This window comes from Squalius cephalus (assembly GCF_949319135.1).
Source record: "Squalius cephalus genome assembly, chromosome: 20".
Classification (NCBI taxonomy): domain Eukaryota; kingdom Metazoa; phylum Chordata; class Actinopteri; order Cypriniformes; family Leuciscidae; genus Squalius; species Squalius cephalus.
Window position 1 is genome coordinate 21,954,047 of NC_137141.1, and position 25,986 is coordinate 21,980,032.

The following is a 25,986-nucleotide window of genomic DNA, read 5'->3' on the forward strand; positions in this document are numbered from 1 at the left end:
TATAGGTTTTTTTTTTTTAGATCCAGTATATACCTTTTAATTATAGATTATTAATATACTGCTTATTTAAATACTTACTGTAATGTATTGGTGGTTTCAGGTTTTTGAAATAAAATAATCTTTCATATCATCTGTTCTTAGACAATAATATTCTGAATTGCTTTTCTTTGACGAATGTAAGGAAGAAACCTTCTAACCACTTTGTTCTTTGTCCAAAGTTGAGTCGGAAACGAGATTTAAATAATTAATTAAAATAATTGTTTCTTTCATCGGTCTTCCATTAATAGCACAACTTCTTATTGATAAACAGTAGGCTAAGCCTTGCTAATGTGCCCTCGGTGTGATGCTCAACCAAATTTAATTCAGTGCTTTCTATAACGTTCTGTTAGCGTGTTCATATTTCTAATTTGGCAAAGGCTCAAAACCAGTTGATGAAATCTATGCGATGTCACGTTTTATGTTTTATTTTTTTCGGTTTTTGTGTAACAGTCTGTGGGGGAAAGGCCACGTCAGACTGCCTTTGTGTTGCCAAATCGTGCTTTAAAAACCAGCAACCTGACCAAACAAGCTCCAGATAAACAAAACCTTTTTACAAGAACTGCAAGAAAAAATTATATAATCTATTAATCTGATGTATTGTACAATGAATTTGCATAACACGTACATAAGACACAACTGAAAGGGAAAACAAACTACAGGGATTCATAATAATAAACATGGACCTTACTCGTGTTTTTTTTACATATACAAAGGAAACGACATACAGTCTTCTTTTATCTTTTTTTTTTTTTTTTTTTTTGCTTTGCAGTTCGTTTAGTTTGCATTGCCTAACATTGAAAATACAACTTTTCTCAAAACAAGCAAACAGTCAAACAAACAGATATTTGACAGCTGCTCTTAATGGTCAGTCATACTTTGCCACGTCCAAATATTATGGAAATTGCAAACAAACAAACAAATAAATAAATGCATCCGGCGACTGTCCCTAACGGCAAGCAATAAAACAAGAATGTAAAAAAAAAAAAAAAGTGGACATGGCAACTCTGTCTCTAATTAAACACGGTCTACTGTCCTGCAGTACCGCTGTTTGACCGCGAGGGGCGACAGAGAGGCGACACACACTCGTCCAATGACTCGTGGCCGTTCGTAGTATTTCCTTTTATTTAGGTGGGTTGCCGATCAGCCAAATCGTGAAGTGGGTTGAAAACATTTGCAAAGTTTTTATTTCCTTCTTTTGGCTTACTATAATCAGTTAGTGTGATCGAAGAACATGGCTTCTTTAAGGGATCGAGCATTTTGACATTTAAAAACACGAAAAAGTCCGATGCAGCTTTCCTCCGTGTTTCAAGCTGCTTGCTGTCAACTTGTGCTCTAGCTGCAACAGCTTTCACCGAGTCTTTCTCTTCATTTGCGCTGGAAAACAAATATTGCGGGATAGTGACAAAATAACAACGCGTGGGCGTTTGCGCTTTTGAACCATGACCACTGAAGTTGCGAGTGACTTGGACGTGACAGTCAGTTGTTTGGGCGAAGGGAACCAAAACAAGTCGGACGCGGATCGACCCAAGAAACCTGATCGAGCGAGCCACGAGGAGGGGCAGCAGGATCCTCCTCAGGTCGACTCTAAACATCAAAAACAGGGGGACATGGAAAGCAAAGCGGATGGGTTAAGCACGGACAGCACGAACGACAAGGAGAACGAGCAGAATGCATCAAGCCACAAAGCAGAAACTGCCAAGAAGAAAGTGATCGAGGCTCCTCCGCCGACAGTGAACCCATGGACGAAGAGGAACGCATGCCCTCCTAATAACCCCACCAACAGCTCGCTACAAACAGGTAGAGAGTTTATGACCGCTACACACATTTATGCCTCCAACAGCATTTATTCTCATGCACACATGTGCTCTGTTAGCTCGCATGTGCTACTGCAAACAGGAGCGGCCATTAAACTCATTTCAGTTCACTTTTATAACCTTTTTTGCATTCTCGTGCACCAGTGCTTTGAAACATATGATAACGTCGGCTATTCTTTCATTTAATTTCAATTCATAAACTTTGTGCCCATATCCGTAAAGTGTGTTTTTCATACATGGTCAGAGAAACGAGCCAATCAGAGACGGGGGGTGTGGCCTGTTAGCATTAGCACCAGTGATGGAACGTCCGACTCTTTTCAGCGAGTCGGTTCTTTCGAACATTTAAGACTGATTCAGCCAAACTTGTAAATTATGACGTCATTTCAGGCAACCTGCCGTGACATTATCCCCTAAAATATTTTAATAAAGACTTACTTAAGTGTGCACCAATGTACTTTTATTAATAACGTAGTTTATTTATTATTATTATTTAACCCATTTGGAACTCAAAATTAGCATTTTCATTAATCAGTTTATTCAATTCAGCTTTTGCTCATTATAATCGAATAAAACACTGTTTATTGAGACCAACTATTATTCGTATGCTTGTTCATAAAACTGTTATGACTTGAGGTAAAGTTGTAAACGCATTTCCAGTACGGTTTATTTGTAACATTCCGAGTCGTAAACAAATATTTCAGAGATCAGTTGTTCTCTTCAACCGATGCATTGAAAAGATCCACTCTAAAGACCGATTCATTCACGAATCTGACTGACATCACTATTTAGCATTGCGCTAAACCCACAGCTCGTGTAATCACCTAAAGCGGTGTGAAGCAATGGAGATCAAAATGCTCTGCTTTATCCACACATTTAAAATGGTCTTGACGTGGATGTGACTATCACTAGTGTGTTTTATGCTTTTAGCGTTGGAGCGTTTGTGGTAATATGGCTAACATGCTGTGCTGTCCTGGCTCGCCTGATTAAAAACACTGCTGTTGTTTAAGTTAGAGAATACATAAAACACACACCCTGACCATATTACTTTACTCATGTTTATTTATAAAGGCTATCTTAATAGATTTCGCTTCAGTTCAAATAGTTTTAGTTTGTTAAACGCACTGCCTGTTGCTGTCAGGAAGCCCGGAGTTCGTTTTTGTCATTAGTGATGTGACCAAATATGGTGGTAGTGGGAATAAACGCCCATCAAAACGCCCGTTCCCACATCATTCTGCCGACAGACTCCTGTGTGCCTCGATCATTTGGGTGTATTTGGACAGACTTGCTGATGTGGGCAGATTCAACCCCCCTCGCCACCCCACCCCATCTCATCTGATCGAGTTGCACGGGAGCACGTGTAGTGCTGAGCACTGCAACTCCAGCAGGAGCTCATGGGAGGCCTTTACACCCTCACTGCTGTACACTGGTTTCAACCCCACTGCTAAACGCATTGTGTTTTGGTTCTTGGATCTTCATAGTGTTTGTGGTAGTGTGCAGCTCACCTGTTGAGTAGACATGACTATGACAGTATAGTGTAGGTTTAAAGTAATATTAGACCACTCACTAAAACTGTATTCATTTTAAAGTAGATTTGCTTAAACACTGGTGTAGATTTTGGCGACTACCTGTTTGAAAACAGAAATTTGAGTGCAGAAAAAGAATGCACTTTGCTTTTAAATTACTAAAAGTCACTTAAAGTAATAAGAAAATCGTAAACCAGAAGAGCAGTTCACAAGCTTGTTGTTGAGGATCTCATTTCAGGGTCTGATCAAAACAACTTTCAGATGGTGCATCTCAGAAACAATATTCTTTAGGTCATTAGTTTACATTCAATGTTTACTTACCAAAAATAGCATAAATATACTGAGTTTTGAAGTCAGTTTTGGCACAAAAAAAAGGTCATTTGTTTGTTGTGAGCAGTGTAGCGACGTATAAAGCACAGATCATGCTGAAGTCACTTTCAAACTAACTATCTCTCTGTTGGTCAGCCCTTCAAATTCACGTGACCAACTTGAAAACAAGTGAAATCTGTGTAGGGAACATTTTTGCCCTTCACACGAAAACCCTGATCGCATTAGTTTCCTATTGAAATGACTAGATTTTGCCCACAAAATGTAGCCGAGTAACATTAGATGTGACCGCATTGTTCACTACCAGCTGGACTAGTATTAGTTTGATTGGATGGGTTCCCATCTGATACCTAAAGTACCATGAAGTAGTAATGCATTTTGTTTTTTATTCAAAGAAACCGAAATGAACATTTTTATTTAGCCAAAAACTGAAAATAAAGTTTCTGTAATTTAATTAGGGTTATTGGATAACTGAACTTGATATGCTATTTGGGGTGCTGTATTCTGAAGAGATAAATTAAACCAGTCTAAGATGAGCCGCCTCTCAATATTTCATCCTTACAAATTCTACACATTGCTTCTTTGGCATAATTTTTGGTCACAGTGAAGTGCATCTACACTGCTGGCATGTTTACCTTTATTAGCCTTTTTCGTCAGTGGAAAAACGCTAATTAAACGCCACTGTTTCGGTCAATGATTTCAGCCATCCAAAACTATTGGTTGAAACTGTATTGGGTGATTGGGCATCTTGTCAAATAGAGATTGTTTTCAAGCCACTCCAGGGAAATCAATGTTGTGAATGGTGATTAAATTCCTCTGTTTCAGTCTTTGAATGATGAAACCCCTCAGTTGAATACTGGGCATCTGAACTACATGAGCAATTTCCTGTTTTTCCTTATGAAAAAAAACAGTTGTGTTCAGTTTGAATGGAGATGTCATAATGAGCATTTCTCCTTTGTGGTTTGACCGAACCATTACAGTGTTGTTGTGTGAGTTATGTCAATCTATATGCATTGCACATGTCATTGTTCTGATGAATGAACAGAGCTGTTAGATCTCACTGACCTTGTTAAGCCAAAGGTCTTTGTGCTTTTTGCATTGTGGGATACAAGTCATAATTCCAAGTATTTACAAATGGGACCATGATATGAAAGAAGCTCTCAGGTTGATCCTTAGGGATCCGTGTTGAAAATCTGGAATGTGTGCATCCCTTGAATGATCAGAATTCTGTCAGATGATGTATCGACTGATAGCAGTGTTTTAACAACCATGCCACTGCTCCTAGAGTCTGTGCACATGACTTCTTGGCTGACATTTGAGAATAGACTGCTCTCCTGTCAAACAAACATAGTGTTTGTGTTGTGACAGCATCTTTGTTGTAGGCAGCATTGTCCCCTTTGACAGCAGTGATACCTGCGTGCGGTCATTTGTAAGGTTAGAAACCTCTTTGGCTTAATGTGAATGTCACATTTTCAAACGCTTTCCACTTTTAGGATATGCAATATTTATATTATGTACACTACCTTTTTAAAAGTTAGGGGACATTAAGATGAAAGATGCCTCTTAACACTTTCCCCGCCATTGATAGAAAATTCCGTCATTTATGAGACAACTCTTCCCCGCCATTGATGGAAATTTCCGGCTTTTTGTGTTTTTACTGTTATACGCTATGACACATCTTCTGAAAGAGTACAGAATCTCCTGATCAAAAGACATGTGAAGAAGCAAAAAACAAGCGATAGCAGATGTAAGCAGGCTATCTAAAATAACGCGATCATTACACATTAAACAGCATATAAATCAAAACTGCCTAATATTACTGAATGAAATGTCGACTCAGGATGAGCTATAGGATTGTGAAAGATTTGGGGGTGTTGATGGATGCGACCTACTACATCTATGTTTTGATCATTGTTTTGATCATTGTTCTGAATCCGATCTGTATGTAATCTTTGACAAAAGTTTGTTTTTGACAAAAGACTTAGACAATAATTAAATTCTTAGCTTAATTTTTGTTTTTTAAAGCGGAGACTCTGTTCTTTCTTTTGATATATTGCATGTTCCGATATTCATACAACAAAGTATTATGAGGTTCATGAAAATTTTGTGAAAATGATCAAAAATGCTGGCGGTGACTGGCGTGGCACCTTTTTTTCTTTATTTAAAAAAAAAAAAACGCTGGTGGGGAAAGAATTAAGATCACTAAGCTGCATTTATTAATAATAAAAAAATACAGTAAAAACAGTAATATTGTGAATTTTGTGTGTATATATATATATATATATATATATATATATATATATATATATATATATATATATATATATATATAATTCTAATATATATATATATATATATATATATATATATATATATATATATATATATATATATATATATATTAGAATTATATATAATATTTATATTTAACAAGAACCCTGACTTTTGAATGGTAGTGTATAGGAAACTGATTAATTTGCTTTCCAAATGTTGGATTAGCCAAGCCTTTGAGCTGTTAGGAAAACCTACATTAGCTAACGACACTATTTATTTTGTGCACTATCTATTAATTTTTTTTTTTTTTTAAATCAGATAAATTGACGTTTTATATGACTGGTTCAGGTTGTTGAAGCACATACAAGAATACACCTTGAATGTGTTTTAAACTAGATTGAAAAGATGAAAATATGTCATTTTCTGTATCGTATTTTTATATTTTAAATGTCAATGGCCCAAGTTACAACTTAACTTTTGCTCAGCTTTTATTCAGTGGCAGCTTATGATTTGATTAGCAGTCCGACTGGCTTTTCTTAATGTTTCTGGCTTAACATTTAGTGATTTAAATGATCGTTTGCATCAAAGTAAGTTTTTCGGCCTCGGGCGGCACTAACTGAGAGAAAGGTGTCGACGGGACGGTATCAGTAAGTCAGTGTGTATGGTCACACCCCACACTGTCGGCAAGCGCCCAGTGCCTTATCATACAGGCCATCCTTTCAGTAATGATAAAGGACCCCGGACACTCCCAGAAATGGGCGTCCCTTTCAATTGCCTGTTTAATCCCAACAGCTCAAAAAAAAAAGAAAAAAAAAAGAAGGTAAAGAAATGTAAACCGGTTTTGTTAGCAATTATAACATAATGTAGCATTTGTTTCTCCCCCAGGAAAAAGCTTTGAATCTTGCTGTATTTCTAAAGGTTTTGGTTTGATGATAATTTAAGGCCAGAATGCTCCATTTGGATAGTTTATGGTTGTTCCTCCACGACTACAAAGAATTTGAAACTCCTCCTGTGCAAATGTAAATTCCCTGATGTTGCAATGAATGGATAGACGTTCATTAAAATGCAAACAGACGGTTGTCACATACATTGTGCTAACCTACACCAAGATTAATGCTTTTAGCACTCATATTCTTTTTGTTATTTTAAAAAGCAGCAGTTTATCTGCTTATGTGACTCTGTAGATCTGTTATTTTGGTGGGGTTGGCGGGGGCAGTTTGTCAGGAAAAGGCCAAGCGCTTTGTTGGTTGTGTGAACAGTGGCACAAATACCCATATGGGGCCATGTCATTGTGTTGGGGGGATTTGAATACCACGGATGACTCCACTTTCACTGGCCCTCATAGAAATGTTGTTTGCTGCTCCGTCTCACAGAGGAAGTTAATGTTTTACGTGTGTGGATGTGTGACCTTGGTGTGCAGGTGCTGGCGTGTGGCTTTACAATCTAAGTGAAGCTGTTCCCAGATAATTGACCACAGCACTTAGTCCGCATTGACCCGTCACACTGGACGCACAGAGAGAGACATTGGTAGATTTGTAGTGCAGATCTGTGATATCCAGAGGACCAAAATTCAGTGTTCATTCATGAGTCACTTTAATAAAGTAATGCAGTATTTATGGTCATACTTTGAGCTATTAATTAACTCAAGTTATAACGTTTTTGTATCCTGGAGGTGTTTTATAGATAGTCTAGCAGCTGTATTCAGCAGCTGTTTTGAAATAATGCAGTTTGTAAAATGCCTGGAAAGAAAAGTTATTTTACAAAAGTAAGGCATTAAAAGGCATTGCTGTGTCAGTGCGCAAGGCATTTTAACAGGTGGTTACTGTACAGATGCCTGCATAATATGTGTAGGAGTTGGTTTAATCTGTAAATGCTCATTATCACTTAAGTTAAACTTAGAAGGTTCAGCTCATACTGCACATTTCCTCTGGCATAGACAAAATTAGCTGTAGAGATGTGTACAGTAAGGGTGATTGTCTTCAGTTATTGAATGAATGATCGATAAAGTCATTATATCTGAGTACAATGGGAAAAGTGCTAACTATTTATAAATGGCTAAGGTGTTACTGCTCATACAATGTCAGTTAAATTCAATGAAAGTGTCCTAACTGCCTTTGAAAGCTGAGTTAAATATAGTAATTTGTAACAGTGTGGTTTGAGCATTTAAGCATTTATGACAGACACCATAGCCTCACAGTTGTTGACTGATGTGTTCTGCATTTATGTAGAGTTGTTATTAACTTTGCAGTTTTCTAACTTGGCAATTGTGGTAGTAGTAATAATAACAAAAATATTAATAACAGCAACAATCTGAAATAAAAGTTTATTTGAATAAAAGTCCTCTAATGAACTACATCAAACAATCAAATCACAATCTCCTGTTTTTGTTCTTTGTCCACAGAACCCCAGAGTCCTGCCAAAGTTGTCCGTGCCAGCAAACCTAGATCCAGGAAGACCAGTAAGGTAAGGCGCTCTCTTATATAAGCGATTCGCCAACTGAGGCCATGTGACATGCGTTTATCTGTTTAATGAAGACAAATGAATAAACTTTGATACCAGCTATCACATATAGATATAACATTCATCTATTTGGATAGATCATGTCTTTTTTAGTCTGTCTATTTGTGTAAATCTGGAGTTTTTTCCTCCAGTCTATTTATGTAAGAGAGTCTTGCGTCTCTATGTCCTGGATCAGGGGTCAGCAGCAGCCAGTCATAGAGCAGCTCGGCTTGTGTTTGTATTTAAGTGGATATTTGTACGCTCTGTTCTGTGTTTTTTGTGGGCGATAGTCAACAGTTTTGAGCACATGAGTTTTTGACTTTTACCTCAGTGGGACGTTCCAGGGAGAGCACATAGAGGGCTCAAATTCAGTCCTAACAGGGGCAGTAGAGTTATCCCCATGGCTGACTCCAAGGCATGTTAGTTTGTCTCCACTTACAAACACATACAACACTTGACAGGTTCGCTTGTACGTTCATGACTCCTAGCATGTTATTTGGTGTTCTATCATGCATTCCAGTTTTTTTGAGTGGAATGTGACACGTTTTGTTTATGCCTTGTAAGTTCACGTTGATTACACCATTTAACTACAAGGCACTCCCTCGCAAATTTAGTTTGTACCGTCTAGCTTTAGCATCTGGGACACCCGGGACCCATTTCAGGACGATAGTGGAATCCGATACGCCGCTTGGAATTCTGGGTTGCTTTGCGGCTTGAGGAATGATTGACGTTCCTCCGGTAATAGAAAGTGAAATGATCTCTGAAAAGAAACACCCACACTTCCCCCACAGCGTCTGAATAATATTTTGTATGTTAAATAGTGAAAAAGTTGATGTGTAAGTTGGAAACTCAACTTAGAGTATTTGAGACATAGATGTCAGTGGAGTGGGGCAGCTGCTGTTCATAAATCATTCAAACTAGACGTTGACATAGCATGCATCTACACGTCGTCCTTCTAATGAGAATTGAGAATCATTAGGGAATAATGTTGTTTGGTTGGTTTTATGTTTGTTCAATTCAAATAAAGTTGTTTTTTGTTATGTGCATTTTGCGCTTATGTCCTTGCACAGGAAGTGGATGGGAACTTGATGAATAATTTCAACTCAGATGTAACACTTTTTTTCTTTTTCTTTTTTTATCTCTTTCTTTCGTTCCTATTTGCAGTCAAGTGACTTCAGTGACATTACAAACTGGCCTACCCCAGGAGAACTCGCCAATAAGGAGGTGAGGAAGAATCACGACCTTTTGTATAGTTTTAGCTTGATAGATATTGAATTTTGTTTAATTTTAGGACTGTATTATTTAATTTACATTTGAAAAAAGTGACTCATTCTTTTAATATTTGATGTGTTTTTTTGACGTGAATATTTTTATTTATTTATTTTTTTTTTGCCCAAAAGGGGAATTATGATTTATGGTTTTTTTTTGTCACAAATTGTCTCTTATTAATGAAATGATGTCTGGAGGGTGTGTTGCATGTTAAAGTCGTGGTTCTCAATCAGAGGGCCGGGACCCACTAAGGGTCCTCATCACACATCCAAGGGGATGTCAAAATAGCTTAAAATTATTTAAAATAATATGACAAATAAGACTTAAAAAAAAAAATGGAAACATCTAAAAATCAAGACGGAAAAAAATTAAAAACCTTATCCCGTAATCACAAAAGACTAGAAACATCATGCAAATACGTTGGTCACAAGTATGAACCCTGAAATACATTGTTTTTTAAAATGTCTGGAATTGTGGAAATGTAATGATTTTAATTATTTTATTAGATCTTTTTAAAAAAAATCTAATTATTTTATTAGATTTAAAAGTTTTAAAACAAGCAGCTTTGTCATTACAGCAGAAATATCCTAAATCGAGTGCCATCATATTTGGTCTTGGACAGTGGAAGCCTTGGAGTCAAACAGGTTGAGAACAACTGTGTGTGTAAAAGGAATAGTTTATAAAATAGATTTATATGCTTTATAAAATGAAATAAATCCTGGCAACTTTCAAACTAATGTTATCTCATATCCTTTATGTGTATTTGTGTGTTTTTTTCTCTCTTCTGTGGAATGCAAAAGGAGATATTTAGCAGAACATCTTAGCTAGGGCTGGGCGATATATCGCATGACATTGTTAGGCGCATCTCGTCCGTATTAATTATCGCAGGCGATACGTCCGCGATAATTAATGCGATATGGCTCAGCTTGTCAGTTAACTACGGCTCTGTGTAGTAAATGCCGCTCCATCTGAAAGCAGGGGATGGCGATTTACTACTAATCAAGGAACCGGCTTTACTGACGAGATGCGCCTAACAATGTCATGCGATATATCACTCAGCCCTAATCTTAGCTGCTGTTTTCCATACAGCAAAAGTGGATGTCAAGCTCCAAGTTGTCAAGTTGACTTTTACAGTCAAGCTCCAAAGAGAGTAAAAAAGCCATACCATAAAAGTGGCCCACATGACTCATATACTATATTACTATATGAACTTAGAGACATCATATGATAGCGTTTAAGGCATAATTCAAGTCTTTCCTTCTGGCTATTCAAATCACGTATTTGCTTGTATGTTATATTGTATTTCTTCAGAATACTTGAAATTTAGCACACAAATAATAATATTTTTGAACATCAAATTTTCTGATCATGACAGTATAGATCCTCATTCACTTATATTTGTATGGAAAACAGCAGCCTGTTCATTCAGCTAAACATCATCTTTGTTGTTCCACGGCAGAAGAAATAAAGCATACATGTTTGAAACATCATGAGGAGGAGTAAATGTACTATGCCTTTAAGGACTGCCTTATTCCTGCGTTTTTGCTTCTCTATATGTCTGTCTGTCAGTGTTCAGATTTAGAGTTATAATCCCATGAAATGAAGAAACTTTGATGCACTGTCATGATGAACTGTGTTCACTCCATATCATGTATCTGTCTTGGGTTTCTCTAACTGGACTGCTGACTTTATTCTGCTGAGTTCAGATTTATTTAACTGAGATATTGATTTTGTTGCACTCCTCAGCAGCAACAGAATGTGATAAACACACATGGGAGGAAAGGGACGTCCGGACGGAGGGAGAGGAAGAAGGATCTTGGGGGAGAGAAGGGAGAGAAGGAGAGTGGAAGTGATGGGAGTGACAGTAAGGAGAACAGGGAAGCACAGTCGGATCCGATAACTGGACTTTCGAACGAGAAGGAGACCGAGGATGGAGAGGAAACACACAGCAGTGCCCCCCGCAGGAGAGGAGGTGAGACAGCACTAACTCATGCTCAACTACATATCAATATTTGATTTCCATGGCTGTGTTCATAATCGAATATAAGCTTACTACTCACTGCAAGCTGTGCAGTGTATGTTGCTGTTTTTATTTATTTTATTTTTTTTTATTAAGAACTTAAATAACAGATGACAGTTTTACACAAACATTTCAGAGAGTAGTGATACATCTTGGACATATGACATCTTAATTTGTCATATGACCTCATCACATTGCATGATTAAAACGTTCCAGTTATCTTGTTGGAAATCAACTTAGTTGTTATCCAATTTTGTGTATAAATGCCTTAAAGTTTTGGCAGTCTGATCAAATAATACACACTGTTTTCAGTACTATATACTGTATACACTATTGTTTATCGGATTAGCATTGGTAAGCTTTTTTAAAAATGTTTTTGAAAGATGTCTAAGGTGCCAGTTATTTGATCAAATATACAGTAAAACAGTAATATTGCAAAATATTATTACAATTTGAATAGCCATTTTCTATTTTAACATATTTTATTTTAATTTTCAGCATCATTACTCCAGTCTTCAGCGTCACACAATCCTTCAGAAATCATTCTAATATGCTGATTTGGTGCTCAAGAAACATTTCTTTTTATTATCAATGCTGAAATCAGTTGTGCTGCTTAATATTTTAGTAAAAACTGTGATGCATGTTTTTTAAACCGCTTTTATTTGACATTGAAATATTTAACAATCTATTTTATTTTAAATGTCTTCACTGTCACTTTTGATTGCTAAAGAAAAGTATTACTTAAAAAAATGACCCCTAACATTTGAACAATAGTGTACAGAAGTACATACTACATACATGCAAAAGTATGAGTAGTATGTTTTTATGCAATTCTGAATGTTCCATTCATAGTTCTTGAAGGTACACAAACTATTTGATACCTGTTGGCATGAATGCAGCATCATGCAAAAGGTAGTGGTTACATTGTAAAAATCATTAAAGATCATCATAATCATTCTCAAATTCGTATTTCACAAAATTATGTATTTTGTTTTTAACAAAAACTAAACACAATGGCATGTGAAGCAGACAGTCATATAGAATTATGGGTTAAGGTCAAAGGTAATGACCCATGGTCACTGGTTTGACTGTAACATAAAACCCTGAGTGGTTAAAAATTGCTTTTAAACATCTGTCTGCTGCATTGAATGTCATGTTTCAAAGGGTTATGCAAACTTGTCAAAAGTACTTCTCGTTTCATTAGATGGGAAGTGGAAAAAAATTACTTGGCACACCTTACAAACACTCGAACAAACTTCGAGAAATGTGTACTTGTACTTGCAGCAACCTCCAGCTAAAAAAGAGTGAGAAAAGACAGACACTGAAAGGATTGAGAGCTTAGAAATTCTCGTGATGCCTGGGCGGGTTTCAGACACGTAAATGCTTTAAATCTCACACGCATGTCTTAACACATGCACACAGCCACACACACATTCAGACACTCAACATCCTTGAAGTATTACACACGACAGATTACTTAATTAAATGGGTCCTTAATTACTTCATAAATCTCATATTATGTCTTTTTAAATTTTAGTGTGGGATCATTTGTTATGAATTATTGTCTAAATGTTGTGGCAGGACATGTGCAGGAGTATATAGACATTCCAAAACCAGAATGAGGGCTTTTAGTAAAGTTTCTTTCTGTTTCTGTTTCTTACATAATATGTGTGTTAAACCATATGCACTACTGGGTTTTCAGAACTGCCTTAATCTTAATTCTGGCATAAATTCAACAAGGTGCTGGAAACATTTTCCTCAGAGATTTTGGTCCGTATTGACATGAAAGCATCACACAGTTGCTGCAGATTTGTCGGCTGCACATCCATGATGTGAATCTCCCATTCCGCCACATCCCAAAGTTACTCGATTGGATTGATATCTGATGACTGTGGAGGGGATTTGAGTATAGTGAACTCATTGCCATGTTCAATAAACCAGTTTGAGAGGATTTGAGCATTTAAACGATGCTCAATTGATCTCCAAAAGTGTGCCAAGAAAAGTCCTCCACACCATTACACCTCCAGCACCAGCATGAATCATTGATACAAGGCAGGATGGGTCCATGCTTTCGAGTTGTTTATGCCGTTTTGTTATTTGAGTTACTGTTACCTTTCTATCAGCTCGAACCATTCTGCCACTCACTGGATATTTTTCTTTTTTTCCTGACCATTCACTGTAAACCCTAGAGATGGTTGTGAATGAAAATCAGAGTAGATCAGCAGTTTGTGAAATACTCAGATCAGCCTGTCTGGCACCAACAACCAGTCACCTTTCTTCCCCATTCTGATGCTCAGTTTGAACTTCAGCAGATCATCTTGACCATGTCTTCATGCCTAAATGCATTGAGTTGCTACCATGTGATTGGCTGAATAGATATTTGCGTTAAAGCAACACTAAGTAACATTAAAATAATGTTTCCAAAATCGTATCAGTGGTTCATCAAGTCGTAACAGGGTGAAAGGCACTTCTGGATTCGCTTTGCAGCCCTGTATCTGCTATAACCGCGCTATGCAAGTTTGCCAAACCGGGTCGCGTTTCTGTAGTTCGAATGAGACATAAGAAAACTACAAATTTAACTTGCTTTACGTCAAGCGTTACAATAGTCATTATTTAGTTTTTCTTCGTTTCTGATGTCGCAATACATCATGCTTTCATGAAATCATGCAACATACTCTACCTTGTCTGTGGACATCGTTCATTCAAAGCGGGTGCTGGATAAACGGCGAGCGTGTGTGCGACGGTAGGCTGCGGGCGGCGAAATTATTTACGACAGCGGTAATGGACAATTCCAACCTGTAGGGCGACCGAAGAGGAAAAGTTCCTTAATGTTGCTTTAAAGGGCAGTTGAACAGGTGTACCTAACCAGTGCACTCACTGACAACTTTAAATTTATTTAATTATTTATACAAAATAATATATATATGAAAAGACAGCATAAATACATTTTTAAAATGTACGTCCCCCCCCCCCCCCCCCCCCCTTCTAGGTCACTAATCAAAAAAGTAAATGTCAATAATTTTTACAGATGGTCAGATGTTCTTGCTTTCTTTGAAACTCCAGTTTGTCAAATCATGCTGGAAAACATGATCATCAGGTTTTACACCAACTTGCTGAGTTCATGCAGCTCAAGGGCTTCTGCCATTAAAGCAATAGAGGGACCAAACCAAATACTGAGGCCTTGTCCTCGTTTGAAAACGCATCTTTTTCATTCTGTTTTGGCTTTCCGTCCACACCGAGACAGCGTTTTTGAAAACGCTCTCCAAAGTGGAAAAATTTGAAAACACCATTTTCGCGTTGTAGTGTGGACTATGAAAAAGTTTAGTCATGTGACGCATACTGTTGTGCCTGCTATTTACTTTCATAGTGTTGCTAAAGAAAGATAAATGTTGCTTTGGTGATTCTCCATATTACAATCTTGAAAACGATATTGTGGATGAGGAGCGTTTTGAAACGAAAACTATTACGGATTGTAATATGGTAATCATATTGTAAATGTATGTTTAATGCCTGAAACATAAGTATTAATTTTTTAATTCAAGACCACTGGAAATATTTGACCTTGAATTGCACTGTTAATTTGAGCTCTTGTCCTTTTCTTTCATGTGTCCCTCAGGCTGGAGAAGAGAGAGAGATTTCTTTGACACAGCAAGCGTTCGCAGTGAGGGCAGCGATGTCCGTGGAGGCCTGAGGGGCAGGGGCAAAGGTCGCGGTCGGGGCAGAGGTCGTGGACGAGGTAACAAATAAACATCCCTAAACAACCTAAACATTGTTTCTCACAGTTAGACTGTCTATTAACTCAGTTTTATAGTTACAAATTATTGATGTCATGTAAAATTAAAGTGAAGTTGGAGCTGGATGTCTTCTTTTCTGCCATCTGTGCACAAAAATCTACACCTGACACACTGTTTCCCACAATCATGATGCTTTTTGTCACATTTGCTGCATATATATATATATATATATATATATATATATATATATATATATATATATATATATATATATATATATATATATATATGCATGTAATATTTTATATCTTATCTCTTTCTTTCCAGGTCGCTATGATTACTCCCACAGTTACCGGGACTCTTACCAGGATAAGTCCACGGTTCCAGCCGAGTTCGGCACTAACATGATCTATTACTACGACGACGGTAATCGCGTGCAGATGTATACGATTGAGGAGAATTTGCTTAAAGAATATATCAAACGCCAAATGTAAGTTCCATATCTCTCATCTTGTTCACCTCTCCAACTTTCAGTGTACCAGATTTTTTATTTGTCATATTTGGACACATTAGAGAATTTGTACATTCAAGGTTTATCTTCAGTTTAGTAACATAAGCCAAACAGTGTGAGCATGGTTGTATTAAATTATGGTCACTGTCTTTTAAAAAAGTGTTTAATGCATTACCACCAGCAGAGGGAGCAGCTGCAGCATCAGGCGGCCTGGCACTGCCTTGTCTGCACGTGTCCTTAATTTAGCTCCTCTGCCTTATGGATGATGGGGAAGGGGTCAGATGATCTGGGTCAGAAAGATTAGAGCAGAGGACACTGGGTGCATTGTGTGTGTGGGTGCGTTTCTTAGTCAGAAATGACAAAAAAAAAGACTTTTGCATTTCATGTGGAAATGAAATTGTATATTGTATGCATACAGTCAAAGGCTGTGTTCATGTTTTCCCTCTACTACCCAGTATGTGTGTTCATGCCCATGTGATCTTATTCTCAGAATTCAGCCAAGCTTACTTCACTCAACACTGTGAACCTAATGAGCTGAAAGTCCACAGGGAGCAAACACACACACACACACGCACACACACACACACGCACACACACAAAAACATATGTGGTTGATGACTGACTGTTTAACACTGATCTGAAACCTGTCTTTCAAAAACAGTGAAGAGAAGGGGGTGAAAACAGAGAGAAAAAGAAATAGATATTAGATATATATATTAGATATATTAGAGGTTGACCGATTGATCGGTTTTGCTTGTGATCTATAACCAATTGCTGGAACAATCAGTTATCGGCAAAAATCCATACCGATAGTTTTTCCAGGTTGCGACCATTGCTGGAGCGTCTGAAAAGGGTCCACTGTCATTACACAGTAAGAGAGTGTCCTCTAGAGGCGAAAGAAAGACTAACAATGATGCATCGTAGTGTTTGTTTTGACACGTGAGACTGCGAAGCACTGCTACTTCTGCAGAGTGATTTACTCCAACTCTGAGCAAACTCTCTGCTCCTCACCACGGGGCTTCTCAGGTGCTGCGAGCAAATCACTCCACCTAAGTAGCAGTGCTTCACCTCCTGAGAATATACGGTTAGAAGATGGCTGTGTCTCAAGTGACCTTGTTATTCGTACACGCTGTGACTAAACAAATCACAACATGTAAATAGGAAAATGTTGGCATTATTTTGTCACTTATTGGGAGCAGTAGGCTAGCTGGAGCCATTTACCTCCAGTATTTGTGCTAAGCTAGGCTAGCGGTGGGTGCGTCAGACAGAGTTACAGCACGCACGGAGATGAAAAGGGTATATATGGACTTATCTAACTCTGGGGGATACGGTGAATAAGCTAAAGTCCCAAATAGTCGGTGTGTTCCTTTAAAAAAACAATGTTTTTCTGACCTTTAAAGATTGTACGGAAAGCAAAAGCTTGTATTATCATTTTGTGTGCGTCCATTGCAAATCATGCTGTTTTTACTTCCTTTTCAGCCTAAGCTTTTCCGGGTCAGTACGTCTACCTTGGGTTGTTTTGCCAAGTTTATAGTGTAAATGCAGACATCGGATATGGGTCACTTTTAAAAGGAGATGTAAGCTGGTCATCAAAAAAAATTGGATATAGTTAACAAATCAGAATTGGGCATCAATACCTGCAGGGTAAATGCAGCCTTAAAGTGTTGTATTTATCCACCCAATTTAATATCCATTTATTTTTTATATATTTTTGTTATTTGTGTAATTTGTCACGTTTCTAAGTTTTACTTGTACTGGATGTTGCCCCAAGACAGTTTTCCTCACACCCAAACACACTAGCGAGTGAAACTTGCATAACACCTCGGCTGAAACTCCCCAGATTCATTTGCAGTGTGGCTTATGGGGCAACCTCGGCTGACAAAAGCTGCTGGAATGTAAGGTGTGTTCTGGGTGGAGGCCACACCGTTCCTCCCAGAACACTTCTGCTGCTTAAAGGGGAGGTTTTTAACAAATCCTCATGTATGCTATGAATCATCAGGGTACTTTTTAGGAACTTGCATGTGTTAGTAGAAATTTTATCAACTTTTCTCCAAACCGCTTGTCCACAGAGTCTCTAAATTATTTGTGTACAATATTTAAATGCAAAATTCAGCAGTGATAGTGGAGATCTTGCTGCACCTGGTCTCACTGGAATCCAGCCAGAGGCTCTGCCATCTGCAGTGGGACTGGACCGTTCCTCACCTGAAACAATACACAAAACCCAGAGGACAGAGATTGACAGAGAAAGAGTGTTGATCTGTGAATGCATTTGTTGCTGGAATTGAGATGGATGATAGCTAAAGGGATGTGAGATTTCTGTCTTATTCCCATGATGTCCATTTCAGTTCTCTCTTTGAGTTTGCACATTTAACCATTAGTGTAAGTGCAAGCGCCTGCAGCAGTTACAGAACAAGACTGTAATACCCAACAGAAAATTTGAACAAAGCTGTTCTTTGATATGTGCACTGCATATCCAAGATGTATTTTGCTCTACATTGAATCAGACCTAAAAAGCTTATATTTTTTATATTGTTGTAAGATAATAACAAAACAATAAATAAATAAAATCATATGCAATATACAACACAATATTTTGAGTATTTTAATTTGTAGTTCTCTGAGATCTGAGTTCTATTCTTGACAATACTTCTATGAGATTGCCATGAAAATAGCCTTTATATTGCATCAAATAATAAATAATTAAAAATGTAATATTTTGCAAGCTTTTGTTGTACATAAACAGTCTGGTCTGAGATTGTTTGGAAAATCTAGGATTCTATTCATGCAGCTCACATGCTGATGTCATTGAAGTAAAAGAGATGCATCAAATACTAAGATCTTCTGAAATGTTAATGTTTCAGTTAAACATTTCAGTTGATTTGTTATATTGATAATAACATTTTAATAAAAAATATTTGTATAAAATTTTCTTATGTTTTTTTTTTTAATTTGTTTTATACACATTAAAGGATAATTGCAGAAAAAAGAAACATTTCACTGCCATTATACCAGATGTGCATGTAACAAATTAAAACTATTAAAGGAACCTCATATATATATATATATATATATATATATATATATAGTTGTATATATTTGTATGCTTTTCAGAGGTAATATATTTTCTTTTGTTTTTATTTTCATTTATTTGTATTAAATAAACAGCTTTAAATATGTGTGATGATATCTAAGTTGTATGTAATTATATCTTATTTGCACACAGATGTGACATGCTCTAGCTATTTTTGTGGTTAGTATTTAATTATACCGTAATTAGAGGCAGCAAATGTAAAACTGTACTGTTTAATTATTATTTTGGAGTTTACATATGGCTTTTTTGTTTATTTTTAGTGAATACTACTTCAGTCTCCCAAACCTGGAGCGTGACTTCTTCCTGCGGAGAAAGATGGATACAAAAGGCTTTCTGCCCATCTCTCTGATCGCCAGTTTCCACAGAGTCCAGGCCCTCACCACCGATATCAACCTCATAAAAGAGGTGACATTGACCTACCTCTTTTTCAGGACACGTACATTAGAGGTTATTATCGTTAGTCTGAGTTATATCTGCTTTTATGTGTATGAGCAGGCGTTGAAGAACAGTGATGTTGTGGAGCTGGTTGATGAGCAGATCCGTAGGAAAGAAGAGCCGGAGCATTGGCCCATCCCGGGTCCCCCTCTAGACTCCCCGCGCACAGATTTCTCCCAGCTCATTCACTGCCCTGAGTTCGTCCCAGGACAGACATTCACCTCCCTCAGCACAGGTTCTGATGTGTTCTAGCCTTTTTAGCCTTTTTCTTGTACTTGTTATTGTTTAGCAGTTATGAATTATTCTGTTACTGTTTCCCTGACTTTAGCATTCACACTCACTCACACTCTCTCTCTCTACATGTGTCACAGTATCGTCCTCCCCAGTCAGTCAGCACATGGATGAACCCGCTCTGGTGAATGGCCAAACTAGTGATGACACCGACACAGCCAAACCTCAGTCCAAAGAATCCTTTCCTTCCGACTCAAAAAGCAGCTCTAGTGAAGATGGGAATACCCCAAAAGAGCGGTCCAGCAGTCTCTCTGATCCAGATGTCCAGCCGTGGATACAGGTGGAAAAACGACACAGAAACTCCTCTGGAAAAAATAAGGTACTTCCAAATCCGTTCAGACTCTAGTGATAAATGTCAGTGTGAAATGAAAAAAAAAAAAAAAAAGGGGAAATGAGCATTCCCAATTAAATATACATTACTGATCAAAAGTTTAGGGTTGGTAAGATTTTTAGGGCCCGAGCACCGATGGTGTGAGGACCCTCTTGGAATTGCTCTGTTTATTATTATTATTATTATTCTTCTCCGCATTGAATTGCATTTTTGAGGGCCTAAACATGCGCGAAAACTCACGAAACTTTGCACACGCGTCAGAACTGGCGAAAATTTACATCTGATATAGGTTTCAGAATTGGACGGGGCAAAATGGCTCGATAGCGCCACCTATAAAAGTTCAACGGAGTGCGCCTCCCGCAACGTTCAACGTACGTGCACGAAATTCGGTACATACGTGTAATGACCTAATACCTACAAAAAAGTCTCTTGGAGCATAGCCCTAAACACAACAGGAAGTCAGCCATTTTGAACTTCCTCTCAGATTTTTGTGCAGTTTTTGCCATTTTCAGGCCTCGTACTTTAACGAACTCCTCCTACAGTTTTAATCTGATCATCTTCAAATTTGGTGAGTGTAATCTTAAGGCCTTTGCGACGTTAAATTGCGAAGATCTTGAGTTTTCGTCGAAGGGCGGGTCCTCGGCGGCCTTACAAATTTCGATGTTTCGCCATGAAACAGGAAGTTGCTGTAACTCAGGCATGGAATGTCCAATCTGCCCCAAACTTCACACGTTTGATAAGAGTTCTGTCCTGAACACATGGCCATGCTCATATTCAGTTATAGTCATAGCGCCACCTGCTGGCAACAGGAAGTGACATGTTTAACACTGTTATGGACTCCTAATAACATATAAAAAAGTGCCAGCAAGTGCTAAACATGCTAACAACATACTAGAAGCATGCTAAAACATGCTAGCAAACTCTTAGCTAAGTGCTAAAGCATGCTATTATTGCAATTAAATAGGAATTTGCTGTAACTCAGGCATGGAATGTCCAATCTGCCCCAAACTTCACACTTTTGATAAGCGTTCTGTCCTGAACACATCTACATGAGAATATTCAGTTATAGTAATAGCGCCACCTACTGGCAACAGGAAGTGTCATGTTTAACACGTTGATGCCATTCTAGCAACATGTTAAAAATGCCATTGAGGTCTAAACATGCTAGAAACATGTTAAAACATGCTAGCTAATGTTAAAACATGCTAGCAATACTTAGCTAAGTGGTAAAGCATGCTAATTCAATGAAACAGGATGTTGTTGTTACGCAAGAAGGCAATGTCCAATATGCGCCAAACTTCACACTTTTAATAAACGTTCTGTCCTGAACACATGACCATGCTCATATTCAGTTACAGTCATAGTGCCACCTGCTGGCAACAGGAAGTGACATGTTAAACACTGTTGTGGACATATAAAAACATATAAAAAAGTGCCAGCAAGTGCTAAACATGCTAACAACATAGTAGAAACATGCTAAAACATGCTAGCAAACACTTAGCTAAGTGCTAAAGCATGCTATTGCTGCAATTAAATAGGAATTTGCTGTAACACAGGCATGGAATGTCCAATCTGCCCCAAACTTCACACGTTTGATAAGAGTCATGGCCTGAACACATCTACATGAGAATATTCAGTTATAGTAATAGCGCCACCTGCTGTCAACAGGAAGTGACATGTTTAACACTGTTGTGGTCTCCTAATAACATATATAAAAGAGCCAGCAAGTGCTAAACAGGTTAGCAACATACTAGAAACATGCTAGCAAACACTTAGCTAAGTGATAAAGCATGCTATTACTGCAATTAAATAGGAATTTGCTGTAACTCAGGCATGGAATGTCCAATCTGCCCCAAACTTCACACTTTTGATAAGCGTTCTGTCCTGAACACATGACCATGCTTATATTCAGTTATAGTCATAGCGCCACCTGCTGGCAACAGGAAGTGACATGTTTAACACTGTTGTGGACTCCTAATAACATATAAAAAAGTGCCAGCAAGTGTTAAACATGCTAACAACATACTAGAAACATGCTAAAACATGCTAGCAAACTCTTAGCCAAGTGCTAAAGCATGCTATTATTGCAATTAAATAGGAATTTGCTGTAACTCAGGCATGGAATGTCCAATCTGCCCCAAATTTCACACTTTTGATAAGAGTCATGGCCTGAACACATCTACATGAGAATGTTCAGTTATAGTAATAGCGCCACCAACTGGCAACAGGAAGTGACATGTTTAACACGTTGATGCCGTTCTAGCAACATGTTAAAACATGCTAACAATGCTTAGCTAAGTTCTAAAGAATGCTAATTCAATGAAACATGACTTTGTTGTTACTCAAGAAGGCAATGTCCAATTTGCACCAAACTTCACATGTTTGATAAGAGTTCTGTCCTGAACACACATCCATGCTCATATTCAGTTATAGTCATAACGCCACCTACTGGCAACAGAAACTGACATGGTTAACACCGTGCAGTACTAACCACATAATTATTGTGTACTAAGCATGCTAGAAACAGACTGAACATGCTAGCAACACTTAGCTGAGTCATGAAGCATGCTATTATCACCATTATACAAAACATTTTGTAACTGACTTTGACATACTCTTACTATATATACCTCCTTAAATGTGCATTTCCCAACCATGCTCTGCCTTCCTAAAGCCACCGAGTGTTGATGGCACGGGTGCGAGGGCCCTTTCATCGCTGCTTGCAGCTTTAATTTTTAACTGTTTTTGAAAGTCTCTAATTCTCACCAAGGCTGCTTTCATTTTTATCAAAAATACAACAGTTATTTTGAAACATTATTGCAATTTAAAACAATTGGTTTCTATTTTAAAACATTTTAAAATGTAATTTATTCCTGTGATGTCAAGCTGAATTTTCAGCATCATTACTCCAGTCTTCAGTGTCACATGATCCTTCAGAAATCATTCTAATATGCTGTTTTGGTGCTCAAGAAACATTTCTTTTTATTATCAATGTTAAAAACATGGTTCTTTGATTAATAAAAACAGTGTTTAGTTGAAATACAAATCTTTTGTAACATTGTAAATGACTTTTACTGGCACCTTTGATTAATTTAATGCATCCTTGCTCATATTGCCACTCCTGGGCAAAAAATATGCCAAAAATAGCAAAATATTTAGTGGTCTTTTAATGGTCTTCTCCATTTTAATCACAAATAACTGGTCAAGAAATTAGCAAGAATTGCACTCAATGTTAATGGCTTCAAACAGTTCATAGGTAGTTGGAAAAAGTCTCCCAGTTCATTTGAGCCTAATGTGAGACCAAATATTCACTATAAGGTTCAACTCTGACCAGTCCTAAACATGAGCCTTATGTACTTGTTCTCAAGCCACTTTTTGGTTGTCTTTGTGAGTTGGACAGGAGCATTGTCTTGTTGAAAAAGTTGTTTCGATAACAACTTTTCATTTGTGGGAAGCAAGCCATCCTGCAATATTCTCCTGTACTCCAAAGCATTAACCCAGCAAACACAGAACGTTGGCACAACGTACCTAACCTTCTAACAACGTTTTATCAACATGGCCAAAAGGTTGCTATAAATACGTTGTGTGGTGAAGGTTGTTACAGCGTTGTTACAGCGTTCTCACAATGTTGACATTAAACCACCGTTCAGGACCATTGCTTAAGGTTGTGCCAACGGTTTCTTGACAACCACTGGACTACATATGTACTCATCACTGCCCTGAAGCGCGAAAATCAGCCTTTTAAATTTCAACCGCCCGTTGGGTTCATTCATAGACTGTAAAAAAAGATGGACGACGCCCCTTCGCTCTCTTCCATTGATGAGAACTGAAGCCAGCAGTGTCCCGATATGCCACAGACGTTGCCACAACGTAAATGTGTTTGCTGGGAAATGTCTTCTCACAGTGAAGCAGTTCACCAATACCAGCAGTAGGGCTGTGACGGTGGCAGTTTTTTACCACCGCAGTGGTAATGGACCAACTAACGGCGGTGGTGCGGTGGTTGGGGGGTTGTTTTGAAAAAAGAAAAAAGAAACAACACACTAAAGCCTGTAAAGCATTGAAATAAATATCAGTAAATACCATGGTAAATACTGGTAATTTAAATAATATAATAAAGTTGAATCTATTTAAAAAAAAAAAAAAAAAAAACTTTCGTTTAATATTTCCACGCAAATACGCGTGATATAGCCTACTGCTCTGCGCTTTGAGAGGGATGTCCCAGCAAACACATTTACGTTGTGGCAACGTCTGTGGCACGTTGCATTTCTACTATGGCAACGTCGCTGTCTACGTGCTCGCAACATTGTAACAACGTAGAATTGTAAGACGCGACAGGGCTGTAGCAACGAATTTTTGAATATTCGATTAGTTGATTTAATTATAGAATATCTAAAAGGGTTGTGCGATTATTCTCTAAAAGAATGTTCTGGTGCTAATGCGGTGGTGACGCGTTCATGTAACCAGAGGGTGACGCTGCCAATAACGCATATAACAGCTGTCACAAAGAACCGGCAAAAGTAATGTTTATGAATGTGTCAAATATAGCAAGGAGACATTTGAATTGTTTATTAATAAACTAGTGTTTTCTGTGTCAGTGTCGGGCTGCAAAGAATAAGTTGACGATGCTGACTCGTCATCTTCGCAGTGAACGCGCCTATAGAGAGAAATGCACACTACTTTTGTTTAAAAGTAGACAATTCACGCTTTCTATATGGAATAACTAATGGAATATTGTTCAATTCACTGATAATCGGGTGACCAGATCGCAAACCAGAATTCAAAGCCGACAAAGCTTAAATTTATGGGCTCACGCACAACTCTCTCATTCGTCATGAATCCAAACTTTTCCATGGCTGCGATGTTGCTAACCTATTATTTATTTTGTAAACAAAGCTTTGTGCTTCACTCATGTCATGATATTCATGTAAAACAGTATTCACATACAAAAAAAATTGTTTTGGTGGACCACCGCCGGTGCTACTCAGCCACCGCGGTGGTGCGGTTGTCAAGTTTACCGGCACAGCCCTAGGACCAGCAGCTAAAAAGGCATCCCACACAATGACACCTCTTCCTCTATGCTTCACCGTGGTAGAGATGAATTTCGAAGACATTGCAACAGTCACACCATGCAATTCATGTCCACACAACTCTGCTCAACCACTCTGAATCAAACTTCCCATATTCTGCCAAAAACTTAATTCTGTGTTTGAAGTTTTTCTGAGACAGCAATGGTTAAGTAGTGCATTTGCTTACATTTTGCTAATTTCCTGACAATAACACATAATTTCCCCCAGTAATTTGTGGTTAAGACAATTAAAAACTTTAGTGTTTAGCCATTTTGGGCTTGGCCCATTTTTTGTGCCCAGGAGTGTGTTGAATCTCAATATTGTCCAATAACCAAAGTGTTGTGCATCCCTATTAGTTTGCTTCATTCATTGCGAAGTCATTTTAAACTATCACAACTGTAGAATATTGTAAAACATCAACAAAAAAGCTTTTCTTGCTTTTTGGGTATTTCTCGTTTTATAAAACTTTTATAATTTTCTTCTGCTTTTCCGTTTCCTTTATAATTTATGCTTCTGCTAGAGGATTTCTAGCATGGTTTGATCACACACCTCTTTCCTTTTCCTCCTCCATATTTCTTCATCCATCATGTCCTCTTTCCATCCATTGTTCCATCTCCTATCCTGTGGGTGTGCAGACCTCAGTAACTCCTCTTCCTCCTAGCTCTCCTTCTCCTCCTCCTCCTCTTCCTTCTCCTCCTCCTCCTCCTCCTCATTCTTCTTCACCTCCTCCTCCTATTCTTGAGTCGTTCCCATCTGCAGTTG

The 25,986-nt window shown here is 37.9% G+C and overlaps 1 protein-coding gene across 4 annotated transcripts in view; it reads left to right on the forward strand.

The window, feature by feature from the left end:
* The first annotated feature begins 1,113 nt into the window (after positions 1-1,113).
* Positions 1,114-25,986, forward strand: part of larp1b (La ribonucleoprotein 1B) — a 31,480-nt gene continuing 6,607 nt past the window's right edge. The window contains exons 1-10 of one of the 4 annotated variants that reach the window (XM_079853417.1): positions 1,147-1,836; positions 8,379-8,440; positions 9,641-9,700; positions 11,492-11,717; positions 15,382-15,501; positions 15,827-15,989; positions 19,362-19,506; positions 19,597-19,771; positions 19,908-20,146; positions 25,860-25,982. In XM_079853417.1, the coding sequence (XP_079709543.1) occupies positions 1,479-1,836; positions 8,379-8,440; positions 9,641-9,700; positions 11,492-11,717; positions 15,382-15,501; positions 15,827-15,989; positions 19,362-19,506; positions 19,597-19,771; positions 19,908-20,146; positions 25,860-25,982 (1,671 nt within the window). In that variant the 5' untranslated portion in view covers positions 1,147-1,478. Of the gene's footprint in view, positions 1,837-8,378; positions 8,441-9,640; positions 9,701-11,491; positions 11,718-15,381; positions 15,502-15,826; positions 15,990-19,361; positions 19,507-19,596; positions 19,772-19,907; positions 20,147-25,859; positions 25,983-25,986 lie in introns of all 4 variants that reach the window. The other 3 variants (XM_079853418.1, XM_079853419.1, XM_079853420.1) reach the window with 3 other exon arrangements.